The following is a 17859-nucleotide window of genomic DNA, read 5'->3' as shown; positions in this document are numbered from 1 at the left end:
TTGCGAAATCCACCTAGAAGTATTTATTTTATGCAAACTCGTGACACTTTGATGGCATTCAAATGCCCATCTTTGGACGGCTACGCGATCGGAAACTTCCGTAAATATCACCGCACGGAACGGTATCTTAAAATAATAATAGGTAGGAAAATTAGCGGGCAAAGGTTAATGCCAGGTAGTGTGCGACGGCCAGGCGGGCTCGACATTAAAAATTTCACTTGTCAACTTCGGCAACTTGTAATGTTCTTATTTTTTAAAGTCGCGATTAACTTAATTAACTGTTCATGAACTTGAGTGAATTTTGGTTGTGAACCCAGTCAAGGAAACTGAATTGTGCATTAGGATGGAATTATCTCACAATCAATATCACGATGACGTGTTTGTCATAACTATACCTATATGGAATGTTAACAAGGCATTTGTAGCAAATAGTTCCACCGTGGTTGATTCTGTTTGTGAGACTGTACGTCGACGTTGATAAGTGGTGGTAACGCTGCGGGCGTGTGTTTGCAGATTCCTCTTGGAGCAGGACATCAGCGTTGCCGGCGGAGCGCGCGCAGTCGCTGGCCGCCGCCGCCACGGCGCACCTCAACGCCGCGCTCACCGAACTGCGCAGGTACACCTTATATTCTGAACACCTCATATTAATACACTCTCTCCAGTACATCTCCTGTACACCTGTGCGCTGGCTTCGCACTACTACACGTATCGTATTACTAATTAGTCGTTAACAGCGACTCCGTCCGCGTACAACTCGGCTATCGCTAACTCGCGTTCCCCCGGACCCAGGCTATCTGTATACCAAATTTCATCCAAATCGGTTTTGGTTTAGACGTTACGAAGTAACAAACAAACAGATATACCTTTTCAATTTATAATATTAGTGGGATTTTTCATAACAAAATGAAAAGAGGGCGAGTTTAGCTTCAATGGACGCACCATCTGAACGCAGCAGTACTTTTGTTGATCTACAACATAATGTAATTTATTTGGCGAGAGAGGTCTGCCGAGCCGGCGTGGCGGTGGCGGTCGTGTAGCGAGTGTTGACCGTGCGGCGCGTGGCGCGTGTTGCAGGCTGTTCCTGGTGGAGGACCTGGTGGACTCGCTGAAGTTCGGCGTGCTGCTGTGGTGCCTCACCTACGTGGGCGCCTGCTTCAACGGGATCACGCTCATCATCCTCGGTCAGTGCATTGCATGCTCCATACTCTACAGGAAGATTCTGCCTAGTTATTTTCCGCTGTAGTCATTTTTAAAGTTTACTTTAGATGCCTGATGACTATTAGCAAAATATGTGGTCTTCCACTCTAAAGTAGCATGTCATAAAACAATAAGTAAAAATTATGTTAAAATATTACACAACTCACCTTGTGTTGTGTAGATGTGATTTGTTTCATTTTAATCCACCGTTTTTATAAACAATGCTTGATGTAAGTTGAAATTGTGACAATATAAAAAAAAAAAAAAACTTAAACCTGTAAGTACCTACACACTGAGGCTTAAAGATTTGAACTATAGAGGTATAAGCTTTCATTACACTAAAATAATCCGCAACATGCTTCGTTATAAATAACAACTCTAAAATTCGACTTTAGCGACATATATAGTCACTTGATAGGAAAGTTGTTTATGAATTGATAGACCACTTATTTGGCTAATCATACCGGATCTTTGCAATGAACACTAATCAAATGGATAATATTTCGTTCATTTTGTATTTGTAGCTCACCACATCAAGATAAATGTCATAGTAACATACGTTATAACCCGAATAAGCAAAGCTTTATTTGCACGCAATAAAAGCGAAAATGATGTTTATCCCATCCCAGTCGATCGACGTCTCTTTCGCTAGTATTTTAGAGTCACTTTGTCAATAATGTTATCTAGCTATCTTTTGTATGTCAAAACATCATATTTGCAGAACAACTTTTCTAAAATTATTTATTTTAACTATATATCATTTTTCATACGTTGTCTAGATACTGCGGCAATGCTTTTAGAAATTAAATCTTTCTAAAAGAAAATTTTTTCTCAGTCACGTTGGCCAATGTTTAAAGTACACCCTCACTCAAGCCGTTCATTAACTCGTCATATAATCGTGCCCGCTTGCGCACGCCTCAGGGGCGTGTGGTGCCCTCTATCGCAAAATACTAATAGTCAACTCACGACCACGACTTACAAATTTTTTTTTTCTTTCAAAAGTGAGCTAATTAGAAATGTCAGTTCTTAATTGTAGAGTTGCATAATGCATTGCCATAGTTTTGTTTGTGTAGCTTGGTACTAGATCAAAATTAGTGTAAATTGTCACAATTATTGCTGAAAAGAAAATATGTGTTTTGAGGAATCTTTATTTGTGCGTTTCAGGCTGGATAGCGCTGTTCACGCTGCCCAAGGCGTACGAGATGAACAAGCCGCAGGTGGACGCCAACCTGGAGCTGGCGCGCGCCAAGATCAACGAAATATCCGCCAAGTGAGTGCGCCCAACACACCGACACCCCTACCCCTTGTTCAGTATACACCACGAACATGCTATGGTCAATGAAATCTGCCAAGCGAGTGCTCTCTCACCCACCAGAACCCCAACAACCCCTTGTTCCGTAAACACTAAGCTTACTGAGATCGACGATACACCCCCTGTTGTCTTAACAACACGAGCGCGCTAAGATGAAAATACCGCTGTTTCGTGCACAAAATGCACCGTATTTAAAAATATTAAGTGACCGAATACTAACAAGCAAAAATAAGTAAAAAATGGTATTCTGAAATATTATTTTTTAAATCGTATATTTTCGTCTCACGCCGCGGATAGAGATAGTCGAGGTACCAGCCGCCGTCGTCTGCCGCTAGAACGGATAGATGGAGAGCGGACTGCAAAATTTCGTACCTACTTGATACCGCGATGAAATGCACAATGGTTTCCCATAAAACTGATTACTGGCCAAAACATTGCAAATAAGTCTAGAATAACCCCTTTCAACGAATAGGTCGGTTACCCAGTCACCCTATATAGGTATACGTGGCATAAATGTGCTATCATGTAGAACGTGATTACTTCAACTTTTAGAATCATGATATCTCTGCAAACTTTACTGCACCCTATTTTCGACTATGCTGACATTTGTTATCCCGATCTCTTAGAAGAGCAGCTTAACAAACTTGAGCGAATTCAAAATCTATGCATTCGGTTTATATTTGGTCTACGTAAGTTCGATCATGTCTCTAATTTTCGATCACAGCTCAAGTGACTCCCAATCCGTTTTCGCCGTAACTCTCACATTCTCCACCTTCTTTACGGCATTCTCTTTAACCCTGCAACTCCTCGCTACCTCAAAGAGCGATTTAGCTACGTAACTTCTATTCGATGCTCTCAGAACTTTCTCCTTTCCGTGCCTCTATCTAACTCCAAATTCTATGTATATTCTTATACTGTCCAGGCTATTCGGTTGTGGAACTCCTTACCGATTGACTTACGACGCGCAAAGTCTTTGTCACTATTTAAATCTATGCTTAAGGAGCACTATCTGTCATCTTGTAATTATTAGCCTTATTATAATTTATTATTTATTTGTTGCAGTTTATCTCAACCTATATTATTTTGGACGTATATTATAAGTACGATATAATTATGTATGTATTCGTAGATGTATTGCTGTTACGTTTAAATTTTCTGATCTACTTTTGATGCACCACCTGTTGTAAACTAGTTCTGTAAAAAAGGTTGCCTGGAAGAGATCGCTCTTAAGCGATAAGGCCGCCTATTGCTCACCTTGTAATTTTAATAATTTGTTTTCTGTATCGCTTACTATGTCTGGTGTACAATAAAGAGTCTTTGTATTGTATTGTATTGTATATCTCGGGAACGATAATTTAGAAAAAAATTAGAAAGACCATTTTTGTAGATAATTTTAAGATTTATAATTTTTGCCTTTGATCCCAAAAAACTTTTTAGCACACATGGGATCAGTGGGGACTTTTGACACTTTATTCCTAATGGTGTACCAACCAAGGTCTCGACCAAAATTCGGCTTTGTCTGAATTTAGGTAAATTGAAATGTCTATAATTGACCGGCAAAGATGTTGCTCACATAATCATACGAGATTGTTGTTTCGATTTGATTTGATCAAGATGTTTCGGCAGAAACAGCCTCGGCAGACTCATATATTCCGAAAATGAGGGTTCATACCTACCGACTGGAATTGGTTTCATGCTGGTATCAGATGGGTATATTTAGTGGTCCTGATGGTTCACCTTTGAGAGCGTCTGCCAAGCACTTACGGCAAAAAAAAACTGACAAGTATTTCGCTTTTCTGTATCTACCAGTAAATTCCTAACTGGTGCCATGACTATTATTTCAGTATCAGATGGGTTAAATAACGCTCCTTTTTTCGCACCGAAGTGACTATTTTTTGGTACTTTCGGCAAGTTCCGCCCTGGCCGCGGCAGACGATCAAATTCGGACTTAGCGTCAGTTTTATGGAAACCATTGTGCATTTCATCGCGGTATCAAGTAGGTACGAAATTTTGCAGTCCGCTCTCCATCTAGGACGGACGGGCAACTGATGACCAGATGGCCAAGTGGTTATAGAACCTGACTACGAAGCTTGAGGTCCTGGGTTCGATTCCCGGCCGGGGCAGATATTTTGTATGAATAATACGAATGTTTGTTCTCGGGTTTTGGATGTTTGATATGTATTTAAGTATTTACTTATCTATCCGTTGCCTAGTATCCATAGTACAAGCTTTGCTTAGTTTGGGACTAGGTCAATATTTGGCCCGCTCTCCATACAAAATTACCTATTACTGCATACATTTGAGGGGCAGATTTTTTGCCGTTCAGTATATTTATATTAACTAGATGGTATTTGAACGTTGAGCGGACAAGACATTTAATACCTTTTCATCACACTTGCTCGTAAACAGTGTCGTAACATGCAGGCTAGCTTGGTTGCAACCCCCCAAATAAAACCCTCGACCTTAATGTGCTTGTCGTGAAGCCCGTGGTCGGTAAATGAGTCATTGCCCGTACTAATGTCATGAAGCCCGCGGTCGGTCGCATGAGTTTGTTACTGCATGGCGTGCTGCTGCTCCGTGCGCGCGCTGCACACGCACGCCATGCACATGCTGAGCTGGCGCTGCCAAGAGCGCAGTCAGCGGTATCGGCAATTTTTGATAAAATATTAGTTTTTCTTTTACAAATATACAATTTTACTCGTAAATGTGATGAAAAACATTGTATGTCGCACGGGCGGTACTAGAATTACGAACATCGACTCATTGAAGCCCTGTCTTCGACTTCGGGCTTCTAATAGACTCTAGTTCGTAATTCCTTATTTACCACCCTTAAGACACAATGTACTATTCCCGCGTCGCGCTGAGATGTCACTGCATGTGTACTGGTTGTTGTCGCCATTATAAGTATCGCAGCTGTCCACTCGTAAACACTGAACATGTATTTGTGCACAATACGGTTGTGTTCTTATATTTTTAAGCATCTAAGGAGCTGTTTCACCATCCATAGTGTTAACCGACGGTTAAATGTGATGCCGTCTCTATTTGTTTCGTACGAATAGACGGAGACGGCATCACATTTAACCGTCGGTTAACGCTAATCAATGGATGGTGAAACAGCCCCTAAATATCAGTTCCAATGTTTAAATGATTAAATTAAAGCAATGGCTAGCTACATTCATTGGTGTGCATTGGTTCGATTCCGGGCTAGATTGTACTTTGCGCTGCAGCAGAGCGCCCCCATCACCAGCACTAGCGCTGCCTACTCAATGTACGCCATAGGCTACATTTTCTACGAGATTCCAGATCATTTCCAAAGATTATCTATGAAATACATATTTTTAAGGGGCTGTTTCACCATCCTTTGATTAGTGTTAACTGGTGGTTAGGTGTGATGCCGTCTCTTTTTGTTTTGTTCGAATAGACGGAGACGCCATCACATTTAACCGTCGGTTAACGCTAATCAATGGATGGTGAAACAGCCCCTAAGTCTATGCTTTTAACATTAATTGGCGTAAAACAATATGTTTGCCTTAGGTACAGTCCACTAATTCTACTCGTGCGCAGTGCAATGTAGTCCGCGGCCGATTACATTATTTCAGTACCTAACTCTATTCAATAAAAATTGAAGTAAAATGCAAACTTCCCCATGAGCATGAATTATACATGTAAATTTTAGATTTTGAGTCTTAAATTAGACAAATTAATAATTTTAGAATGCCGTTGACTCAATTCGTTTTTTCCTTATAGCGGTTTGTCCTAACGTCTTAAATCATTCTAATTGTCCTCTAATAAATTGATTGTTTTCATTGCAGAGTGCGAGCAGCTGTCCCACTCGGCAGGAAGGCCGAAAGCGAGAAGGACAAGTAGAGCGCGCGGCGCCAGGGGAGGGGAGGGGTGTTTATGAGCGTGTGTGCGTGCGAGCGTGCGCACACGCCGCGCGTGTGTGGCTGCCACAGACAGATCTTTCATTAGCGCCGGAGTACTTCACTCTTTGTTATATTTATTATTGTACTATTAAATAAAGATAACTACTTTTACGTGTAAAGCTTTATGAGATGAGTCATGCGGAGATTATTGTATTTGCTTTTTGAAATTTTAAATTAAAATAACTGTCGAACCATTCGCTTGTTTCACTTGCTGTGCCGCGCTGGCCTAGCGCGTCTTGACCAACACTCACTATATCTTAATCCGCTAATTTGATTATGTGAAAGAGAAAGACGAAATTGGCAACATCTTCAGTGTCCAAGCGGACAAAATTAACAATCTTAAACCACACGATGATACTTTGCATGGTCTAAAAAGTAGAGCAGATAAGTTTTTGTTCAAAATAACATTTATGATAGGTGTAATTTTTTTGCTGAGAGTACTTTTTGTGAATGAACTCGCACTGCTATCCAACTAAACTACATTTCTGTACCAAATTTCAAGTCTATGCCTAATGGCATCGATAATTAAATTAAGGGTTAATACCCCTGAGTTCCGTCCTGCGGAGGCGGTCCTGGCCTGGCCTGACTCCCAGATTATTGTATTGTCACTAGATTTAATAAGTATGCCAAAATTAAAGTCAATTCGATGTAGCTTCAAAGATATTTGATCCAAACAAATAAATAAACAAACAGGGCAATAAAAGCTTGTAAAAAATATTTTCCAAGAAACAAATTCAGTACAAAGCTGTACTAGGCCCGAGGCTTTCACACAAAAGTATAGTCACCTGCATTTATATCTGCCACAGTGAAGCGTCCAAAAATATGTGACACGTCCTTCCCGCCCTAGAAATGAAGTCGTATCAGATAATTATGTACAGTCAATTGCAAGAATATCGACACGGCCAAAGTTACAAAAATATGTATACATACACGACCTTAATGTTAAGCACATAAAGCCGTGTATACATATTTTTGTAACTTTGGCCGTGTTGATATCTTCGCACTTGACTGTACGCTTTCTTGTATCAGATATTCGTGCTGGTGATTACACCTAAGATAGATAATTTAATTGAAGTTGAATGAAATACGAGCAGAAAACTAGATATTAACTTGTCAACGAGCTGTAGTTTTGTAGCAACACACAACACACATGCAAACGGTGCTTCCGAGTGATATGGTTTCAAAAATCGGTGCCTTAATCGAATCCAGTCGACGGCGAATTTAGAGGTGGCGGCGTTTGAATAGACATATAGACTGAAAAAAATCTATGTATTTTATATTTATTTATTTATATTATATGTACCTGGGCTGAGGGGTGTCCTTTTTTGTATCAACTACATATGTATATATTTATGTTTATGTTTTGTTTAGCTGTATTATTGTACTCGTAGTTGTTCAAAAATAAATATTTTCTATTCTATTCTAATTAACTATTTTACCCACAGTTTGGGCGTCTTCTGCGTTACCAAAACTGTCTCTGGCGTTACCAAAAAATCGTACTTCCAACAAGATGTTTCACGGTTTAATAGGTTGAATTTACGTAGAATGGCATCATGTATTGTATGGCATGTATTCATGTACACCATCTATTAAATTACAAAAAAAACGTGTTAAGTTAAAAATCTGCAATTGTTTGAAAAATGTCGCGGACAGATTAGTGTGGGTAAAAAAGTTGATTGGCCCGTGATTGGCCCACCTACGTATATTCGATCTCTGATACAGATAGTACTATCAGAAAAGCGTCAACACGGGAATTTACCACAAAACTCTAAATGGTGATGCCACTATGTAGAGCACTAACAGAATGCAAGCAAGTAAGTACTTAATATTTGTCAACCTAAACTCATTCAGTCAGGTACAGGTGGTCATAAACGAATGTCTCTTCGTGATTCATGAATGACGCAACACATTATCCTTATGTTTTTCCGTAATAAACAGAACGAGTTTATTACTAAGTAGAAATAAATGTACAACTGACTTTGGATAAGCCAATAGGTCATTCATATTTTCGTAAAACAAAGAGTACATTAGATTCTGAACCTTCTTTATCTAGTGCATGTTGGTCGGCAGACATGGTTGAGTAAATATCCAAGTAGATGTACAATATCCGCCGGAAATGAAACAATACAGTTATGATCAACATTGTATAATTATCTAAGTATTCTTAAACTTCATTTAAGTGGTGTACTGCCGTTTCGGCAAAATATTTTTCGCCAAATTTCACTTCCCAAAAAACTTGTCGCAGTAGTTTCATTTCCCAAACGGATCTTTGGCATATTAACATTTCGTATTTCATTTATTTTGGTCAAATTATCATTTGGCATAATTTTACATTGTCAAGTTATATTATGACAAACGTTTTCTTTTGGCTAATATTATAATAAAAAAAAACATGTTCAAAATGTCACTTCGCACACGAACCAACCACAGAAACCAACTGCTACCAGAAAAGTAGGTTAGGAGGTTAGAACTGCGTCCCCCACAGAAACGAACTGCTACCAGAAAAGTAAGTTATTATTGCCATGCAATATTTTGGGAAGTGCTTTATGCTAAACGATACATTTGACTAAATAAAACTTGGTAATATGAAACATGACTAAATAATTATTTTTGAAACAATAATTTGCCAAAAAAAATTACTAACTAAAATTGCGATAAGTTGTTTTAGCAAATGATTTTTTGCCAAATAATAATTTGAGTAAAATATATTGGGATGTGATACTTTGGAAATAGTTTTTTGCCCATACATTAGTAATCCCATTTAAGTATTCAGAGCACACTGTTTGAGCAAAGATCTCTAAGTAGCTATACCCTGCGCCAGCTAGGCCATCATGGCACATACAGGTGCAGCTAAATATTTACATAACCCCATAGGTACCTATTCGCGTTTAGTTTTACAAAAAAATATTATTACGCAAGTCGTCATAAAACAAGCCTATTACAAGGCGACAAAATTCAAAACAACATAGGAATTCAACATTGTATTTAAACAATTACTGCATTCTACATGTGCCGCGATGACATAGGGTATCCCGATTAATAATTTATAAGTACATACGTTTTCAAGCATAAACCTCGCAACGGTCATAATTTGATACTGGTCAAAGTCACATAACATGATAATAAACAAACAGTTTTCGGAATAACAAAGAATACGACAGTCGCGTCCAATCCGCCTCCGGCTCTGCGCTAGAGGGCGAGTGCGATGGTCGTCGGTCCCGGCGGCTAGCTGAGCGGCGGCGGCGGGCAGGCGGGCGGCTGCGTGAAGGCGCCGGTGTAGTTGACGAGCGCGAACAGCAGCAGCGAGCCGGCGGCCGAGCCCGCCTGCGTGCTGGCGCCGCACGCGCGCATGCCGCGCGCCCCGCCGCGCCGCGCCCACCCGTACACCCACATGCGCGCGTACGACACCGCGCCCGACACCACCGTCCACGCTATTATCTAAAAGAACAGAACGACACGCCGTCACGAACGAGCAAGAGCTAACTTTCATGCTCGCTTCACTCGCAGAGATTATTTGCTACTCTTTTGAGGTTTGCAACTGTCGTCGATGAGCGAGTGAACTTGTAAAATTTATTTATCAGCCAAATATGTGGTCTACCACCCTAAAGTTGATAATCGTTTGCATGTTATAAAACAATAATGCCAATAGACGTGTCTGTCACCCACCTTGAAAGTTCGACTGGCGACATATTCATTTGATAGGAACTTGTTTAAAAATTTATAGATCACTTATTTGGCTGATGGTACAAAAGTGAAACAAAGGACGTTCATTATACAAAAATGATTCGTAAACACGCCAAATTATCTTATTGAAAGAACAGTCAAGGAATTATTCTGAATTTCGACTCTTCTTTAGTTAAGCTGTTTCGTCACGGCTTGCATTTTCATTGTCAGTCGAGATCGGTCGGTACTTAGTGTGGAAAACTGGAAAATAATAAGAAAAGACTCACCACTAAAGCGGCCCCGCCGGCGTGGTCGACGAGCGGCGGCGCGGGGCTGAGCAGCGCCGTGGCCAGGATGTAGCCGAGCGGCAGCGCGGCGGCGGCCAGCAGCGCGGCCAGCACGCGCGCCGGCAGCGGCCGCAGCCACACGCCCGCCAGGCACGCCGCCGGGTTGGCCATCGCGCCCAGCGACACCGCCAGGTGGTACGCCAGGTTGCCGTACGGCATGCACGAGTACGACTGGATGGACGGCAGCACGCCGTTCATCAGCGCGTTCAGCAGCGCCATCAGCCCCAGCACGGACAGCCAGCGCGCGCCCAGCAGCGCCGCGGGCTCCGCCGTCGCCTCGTCGTCCTTGGCCGCGGCGGCCGGCGCCACGCGCTCCGACCGGAACCCGTCGCAGCGGTCCACCACCATGAAGCTGACCAGGCTGAGCGCCGACAGCGCCGCCAGCAGCAGCAGGAACACGGTCGTGTCGAAGCGCGCCGGCGGGTACACCGGCACCAGCGAGCCGCCGTCTTCGCTCGGCACGCACCGCGGCGAGCCGCCCACGCCCTGCACCAGCGCCAGGATGCCGGGCAGGAAGCCGCTCAGCCCCTCGCCCACCAGGTACGTGGCCAGGTACACGTCGCGGAAGTGCCGCAGGTACGGGTAGAACAGCACCGAGCTCGTGCAGCCGACCAGCGCCGCGAAGAACGTCAGCGCCAGGAAGGCCACGGAGCGCTCCGTGCCGCCCAGCGGCGCCGTGCGCTCGTACAGGAAGGCGTTGAGCGTCAGCGCCAGCGTGCCCACCACCAGCAGCCCGTACACGTACGGCGCGTCGGACGCGCGCGGCCGCAGCCGCCGCAGCGCCGCGTAGAGCACCAGCCCCACGTTGGCCAGCTGGATGGCCACCACCATGGACGAGGGCAGCGCCCAGCCCTCGGGCAGCCGCTCCACCAGCAGCGGCAGCTGGACGTACAGCCCGTTGACGCCGAGCCACGTGCCCACGCCCCAGGCCACCATCAGCACGTCGAGCGCCACGCGCCGCTGCGCGCCCCACATGGCGCCGCTCTGCTCGCTGGCGCGGGACCCCAGGCACGGCGCGCGCTCCTTGTCCTCGTTCAACCTGCGGGCAGGCGAAGCAGGTCACTGCTGACTCTACTGATCGGTGGTCACTGATCGGATCGGCGCGGCAGGGAATATACGGGTCGGCCAAATGGACCGAATCGAACGACGAGTGCACAGTATGACAGAACGATATTTAATTAAGTAATTAGCGAAAGCGCGTGCTCGCTCGTGGCGCGCTAGCAGGCGTGTGCGACGGCGAGCGAAGGACTGCCGCTGCCGCGACGAGCGCTCGCGCACGAAATCGGTACCAAATCCTCTGCGCTGATAACGGCCGAAACAGTTGGAACTCGACGACACTGTCATGCAGTCGCATTCGTATCGTCACGTACCTAATTGTTCCAAATAACTCGAGCCTTAACAAGATTATCTCGAGTGTTAAGGAAGATAGTGCTTTAATGATGTTACGTAGCAATACAATACTAACATAGGGTTTTTTTTCTCGTTAGAAAACTAAGTTAGATAAGTTAAGTAACGGATGTAGATGTGTTTACGTCAAGGTCTAGCATAAAAGTGCCGCGCGGAGCACCCGGCCGCGGGCCGCGCCGCGTCGCCCCGTCTATTCTATAGGGTTACGGTATACCTGCCTATAAGTTCGGCAACTTATAAATAGTATGCATAGAACGCCGTGTTTTGTGTTCCGAGCGACGGAGGTTTTGTGTCCCAAACTCGCGGGCTGCGGTGACGCAACGGCACAATACAAGTAAAGTAATGTACTTACTTGTGTTGTGGCATCGGCGAGTGTTACTGTTAGGTACTGGACGACTCGTGAATTACTCGTAATAATTTCGTAGCAACCTATTGACTGCTAATGGCGTACGAATAAAACATGAATGCTCTAATTTAGACGCTCTTTTAATTGATATCCTTTGAGTCTCAAACGATATCAAAATAGTATTCAATATGTAGGTACCTATATTCAAAACTTTCAGTTCATTAACGTATACTATACTTACATTTTTTAAAGAAAAAGAACGTTAAACGCTACGAAATTAAATTTGTTTGTACATCTCCGAATATTTAGGTGCGTCTAAGTAATTAAATTATTTCTATTGAATAGTCTTTTTAAAAAAGACTAATAACTATCTACATTTGCAATTTCTCGGGATAAAAAATATCTTGACAAAGAAAACTTTGCTATTATCCGCGGGAAAGCGATATGAATTCTTTTCATACGAAGCCACATACAACAGCTAATAATAGTATATTTCTTATCGAGGGACTATAATAAGCCAATATATACCCGACGTGGTTAGCCACTCGAGCTTTAGCGAGGGTGCTTATTTATTCGAGGGTTTATATTGATTTTTAGTCTCGAGGAGAAAACTCTATTTTTCACTTCGATTGCGAGAGCAAAAATAGTCATAATCGTTTATGATTTACGCTCTACAACAATTTCAAAGTTTCCGCGGTTAGTATTTTCTTCCAACCAGACACAGATATAACAAATCGCATCGGCGAAATGGTCCATACACAAACTGGAATAAATAGAATGGCGCCACCTTCTATGCGGAAAAAGCATAGCACTAAGACCACGTAGACTAAGAACGTAACATTTTCGGCTTGAAAATGGTAAACACACAATCTTATTTTATGCCAAAAACTAAGCAAGTACTGGATGTTTGAGTATATCTAAGTCACTCGAAGTAAATTAAAAAATTAATTACTTTTACTCCCTAGGGACTAAAGTACTCACTTTACTCCCGCCTCGTAAGGCTATATTGACCTACTTTTAGAGCATGAGAAGTGAAAACAAATAATAAAGCTTCACATATCAAAATCAAAACTTTTCAACATTCATTACAAGCTAGGTATGATAGACTTTGACTGCATTTTTATTAGTAAAATATCTGTGGGACATATCCTTTACAGTGCAGTAGATACCAGATATGTGAGTCTGTGAGATATGGCACCCGCGCCGCGCCGACCTGGCTTACAAGTGCTACAAATCGACATTATTGTTTACTTTATCAGACAAAAAGTGTCAATTATGAAGAATTGTAGCACTTTAACGTATGTGGTATAGGGCCTATGCGTGGCTAAATGCTGGCAAGAGCCCCCATTATTTTTAGACTATCAAGACGACGTCCTTGAAAGCTTCAAGTAACGTAAAAATGTGCATGCGATGCATTAAGCACGCTCGATAATATATATGATCTTTGTTAGCCGTATTCTGGTAAATAAATTGAATAATAATTGATTTAAGACCATCAAGTTAATTGTGCAATGTCGGCGTGTAGGTACGTAGGGTGCAGCGCGTGCAACGTGGAATCGCGACGTGCACAATAAAACGAAACCTTTTAACTGTGGAGTTGATAGCTTATCTGACGTGCAGGAAATTATCTGCAAATTATCTACGCAACATTATGCGACCCCCTGGCCGATTGCCTGTCAACTTACTTAACCGGCATTGAGTAAAGTTTACTCAGTAAACTTATTAAAAGTTAAATATGTCAAAAACAGCTGAACCGTTTTTAATGACACTAACTTAGAACCAACGAAGGAAAACTGCATCGAATTGATTCATTCGTTTGAGAGATACGATGCCAAAGATAGGTAGACAGACAGACAGATATTGGCGTCAAACTTATAACACCCCTTTTTCGTCGGGGGCTAAAAAGCAGCCTTTTACTTCAAAGCGTTCCAGCGACTCCGCGGCTCTTTGGCTCTGTGTAATAGAACGCACATAATTTCGCGATATAATAATAGTACATTGTGTCTTAAGGGCGGTAAATAAGGAATTACGAACGAGAGTCTATTAGAAGGCTATAATGAGTCGATGTTCGTAATTCTAGTACCGCCCGTGCATTTTTCATCACATTTGCGAGTAAAATTGTATATTTGTAAAAGAAAAACTAATATTTAAAAAAAAAATTGCAGTGCCAATCAATCATCAACCATGCAGTAACAATCTCATTTACCGACATTGGGCTTCATGACAACAAATTAGTACGCGCAATGACTCATTTACCGACCACGGGCTTCATGACAAGCACATTAAGGTCGAGGGTTTCATTTGGGGGGTTGCAACCAAGGTAGCCTGCATGTTACGACACTGTTTACGAGCAAGTGTGATGAAAAATAAATATTAACTATTTCCTTCCGAAAGATAAGCATTTCATTTGCGGGCATAATATTATTCTACAGTTGTTACTAACTTTCCGTTCCTAAGTCATCGCAAGCGGCTGTTGGTGCTAAATGGGTACAATACAATGAGGGCTATCGTTTTTTGTCTCACTAGATGGCGCACTGTAGCGTGAGGTTTTTAAGTATGGCTTTCAAAGTCTGTTATTACGGGCGTGAAAACAAAGTTTAGATTAAAATCATATTTAATACACCTTAAAACCGTACCATAAAAATATCGAGCATGCCACAGTGTTGCATAGTCCCGTTTTGTTCGAAAAAAGGGAGGACAAAGGTTTCCGAAAGACAAAACTGTCTCAAAACACAGACATTCATTGCCCCGGAAAGCATATTTGCCATAATTAATTTCAGATATTGCAAAATATTCACAAAATTATTCTAATTATAGATAAACCCGCGTAGCTCACCCAAAAACTATTAGATTTGACATTTCGGAGACCTCACGCTACACTAGCGCCTCTAGTGGCGAATTCCAGAGGCCTAGGTTCCGAATACTACTTTGTCCCTTTTCGGTGTTGAGACCCTTGGTCGTGGTCGGTGAGGTCCTAGCGCTTTGAAGCTTTATAAGGAGCTAGCTAACCTAACCAACAAAAAGTTAGAAAATCCGCCGACATTGTCACTTAAGTTCGATATCTCAAAAACGGCTGAACCGATTTCGATAAAACATGTCTAAGAACCATCGCTAGAAAACCTGCTTTCAAATAATAAAAAATCGCATTCAAATCGGTTCACCCGTTTAAGAGCTACGGTGCCACAGACACACATAGCGGTTAAACTTATAACACCCCTCTTTTTGCGTCAGATGTTAATAAAGAGGTTAGTAGACGTCACAGGGAACCAAAGAGCTTATAGCTTCCTCCCGCAAAGAATTAGTTTAGCTGCAGGGCTACTACGAAACTCGAAACTCGAAGGTCGTGTCGTGCGGTCCCTCTGACACTTATACTATTTAATACGAGAGCGAGAGGGACTACACGACACGAACTTCGAGTTTTGAGTTTCGTAGTAGCCCTGCTGTTCAGTAGGAACGCGAACGCTGCCAGCATCTCCTGAACCTTACCCCTCCGCTTTACCCTAACTAAGGGGAAATCTTCAAATAATGTTTCAGTTGAATTTTTTTTTTAATTTTATTATATTTAGTGACATCCAATATTTTTTAATGATTGTGTGTGATTTATTGAATCTGTGTCTTATCAGGGATTATGATTTGATTCTGAAGACCTAATTTTATGAAAAAAATGGACTTACCCTTCGCTCATCGTGAGGAGTAACACTATCAGGTAGATAAAATTAATGCTAAAACATGACAGGAAATCTGTTACAGTAGAAGAGTCTACGTAAAGTGATTCAGTTAATTACGCGAGATCATGGTCCGAGTTCGGAAGCCGTGTGCAACGCACTGGCGCACGCGCAGCGCGAGAACTATAACATAGAAGCGCGGGCACAAAGCGAAATTATGTAATGTACCCAAACTAATAGCCTGCGGTCTACTCAATTTTGAGAGAATGCGTTTTTATTAGATGTGACTTTTTAAAAATTTGTGCTGGTTAATTAGGATTGGGATTTGGGACACACTAGCTAGAGTTCAGACGAGAGCCACGCAAAATGGATGCATGAAAACACTTCTTTTACAAGCTTGAATTTAGAATCAGAATCAGCAATAACACTGTTAAGGCCCCGCTACAAGTAGCGCTTGCGTGCGTAAACGGCTTGTGCAAAAATTGGCGCAAAAACTGTATGGCGTCCAAAAGCCATTTGTGTGGCCATTTGTATACATCGTTTTGCTTTATGTTTGCTTGTGCAAATTGGAATTTGCGCAAGTATAATTGAGCGTGTAGCCGGACCCTTACTACTTTACGCTTAAATCGCTGAAGTGATTTAGATAAAATTTAGATGCTTGAGACTAGGAACGACATAGTTTACCTATAATAGTTTTTAATCCGGAAATCCGGAAAAAATCCGGGATGGCGATAAACAAATTCTTTGCCGACAGAGTCGCACGAATATAGCTAGTCAGTTAATAAATGCAATGCTTGCGAGTAGACAGAAAGACAATGTTCTAATATAATTTAGAATAATTTTCACCACTTCATTCGCGCTCACTAATAAACCGAGTTCTGGCTATAGGATACGTTTTCGCCCACAGTAGGTACCTACCTACCAGAGATACATTCTCATGCATGGGGAATGCTTATCTTTTAATGGTGCTACTTCCACATACAGCAGTATACTACTCAAAGAATATAGGTAAGGGCCACTTCAATTTTACCGGTAAAATGAAATTAAAATAAAGTATTATTTTTATTGTATTAATAAAATAAAACCATTTATAAACAAGAAATATTATATTTTTTAGTATTTTCGTTTCACCTATGAAATTCACGTGGCCCTTATATTCTTTTGAGCAGTATATAAACAAGAATATGAACAGTAGACTTAGTTACATACTTAAACATTTAGATACCATCTTATCTCAATCACCTTATTTTATTATGGTTCAAAAGGCAATAATCCGTCGTACAGAGGAAGCTATTCAGTCGGCTCGTCGTCAAATTGTATTCACGAAACGTCCTGTTTATGAAAGAGGAGTCTGTCACAAATCTACTCCGTTAAGCTTTATTGATACGACAATCGAATTCGATTGAGCTCCAATCATTGAGCAATCATCAATGACTGACCCAGACAACTGATGAAATTTTGAACATGAAACTACCGTGAGACGCACTCATATTAAATGATATTGTAACGGATAACTCGCGTCTTAAACCACGGTTTAACTGATGAAATTGTCAAAAATGTCTATACATCTATTTTACCCACATTTTTTTTTGTAAAATGTAGTATTATTTTATTACTTACTAGCTTTTGCCCGCGGCTACACCCGCGTGGAATTCGGTTATCGCGCGCTGTTCCCTCGGGAACTGTGCATTTTTCCGGGATAAAAAGTAGCCTATGTCACTCTCTGGCCCATAAACTATATCTCTATGCCAAAAATCACGACGATCCGTCGAAACGTTTCGACGTGAAAGACGGACAAACATACAAACACACACACTTTCGCATTTATAATTATTAGTATGGATAGATATGGATGGATGTTATTTATAAGGAAAATTTTAACAGTCGCAATTATGGTAGAGTTAATTTTATGATTAACCCTCTGATAGTTAGTAGGTATGTTAACCTTTTGATATCACTCTACCAACCGGCCCTCAGGTAGAAGGTAGACCAAAAG

At 41.8% G+C, this 17859-nt stretch overlaps 2 protein-coding genes across 6 annotated transcripts in view; one reads left to right on the top strand and one right to left on the bottom strand.

Moving 5' to 3' along the window:
- Window positions 1-500: 500 nt before the first annotated feature.
- LOC141431698 (reticulon-3-B-like) lies at window positions 501-6629 on the top strand (the record flags this gene model as incomplete). The annotated part of the gene is made up of 4 exons (XM_074092878.1): window positions 501-616; window positions 1075-1181; window positions 2362-2467; window positions 6322-6629. Coding segments are annotated over 4 exons (384 nt in total), but the record flags the coding sequence as incomplete, so codon positions are not given.
- A 1833-nt stretch (window positions 6630-8462) lies between these two features.
- Rift (Riboflavin transporter) overlaps window positions 8463-17859 on the bottom strand; it is a 13587-nt gene continuing 4190 nt past the window's right edge. For 4 of the 5 annotated variants that reach the window (XM_074092986.1, XM_074092985.1, XM_074092982.1 and 1 more), the window contains 2 exons: window positions 10386-11484; window positions 8463-9873 (listed from right to left, as the gene is read on the bottom strand). In XM_074092986.1, coding sequence (XP_073949087.1) covers window positions 9661-9873; window positions 10386-11420 — 1248 coding nt within the window. In that variant the 5' untranslated portion in view covers window positions 11421-11484 and the 3' untranslated portion in view covers window positions 8463-9660. Of the gene's footprint in view, window positions 9874-10385; window positions 11485-15872; window positions 16953-17859 lie in introns of those variants that run through there. The other variant, XM_074092983.1, reaches the window with a different exon arrangement.

The sequence above is a fragment of the Choristoneura fumiferana genome, chromosome 10 (assembly GCF_025370935.1).
Source record: "Choristoneura fumiferana chromosome 10, NRCan_CFum_1, whole genome shotgun sequence".
In the NCBI taxonomy this organism is placed as follows: domain Eukaryota; kingdom Metazoa; phylum Arthropoda; class Insecta; order Lepidoptera; family Tortricidae; genus Choristoneura; species Choristoneura fumiferana.
Note: the sequence above shows the minus strand (reverse complement) of the source record. Positions and strands in the feature narration are given on the sequence as shown.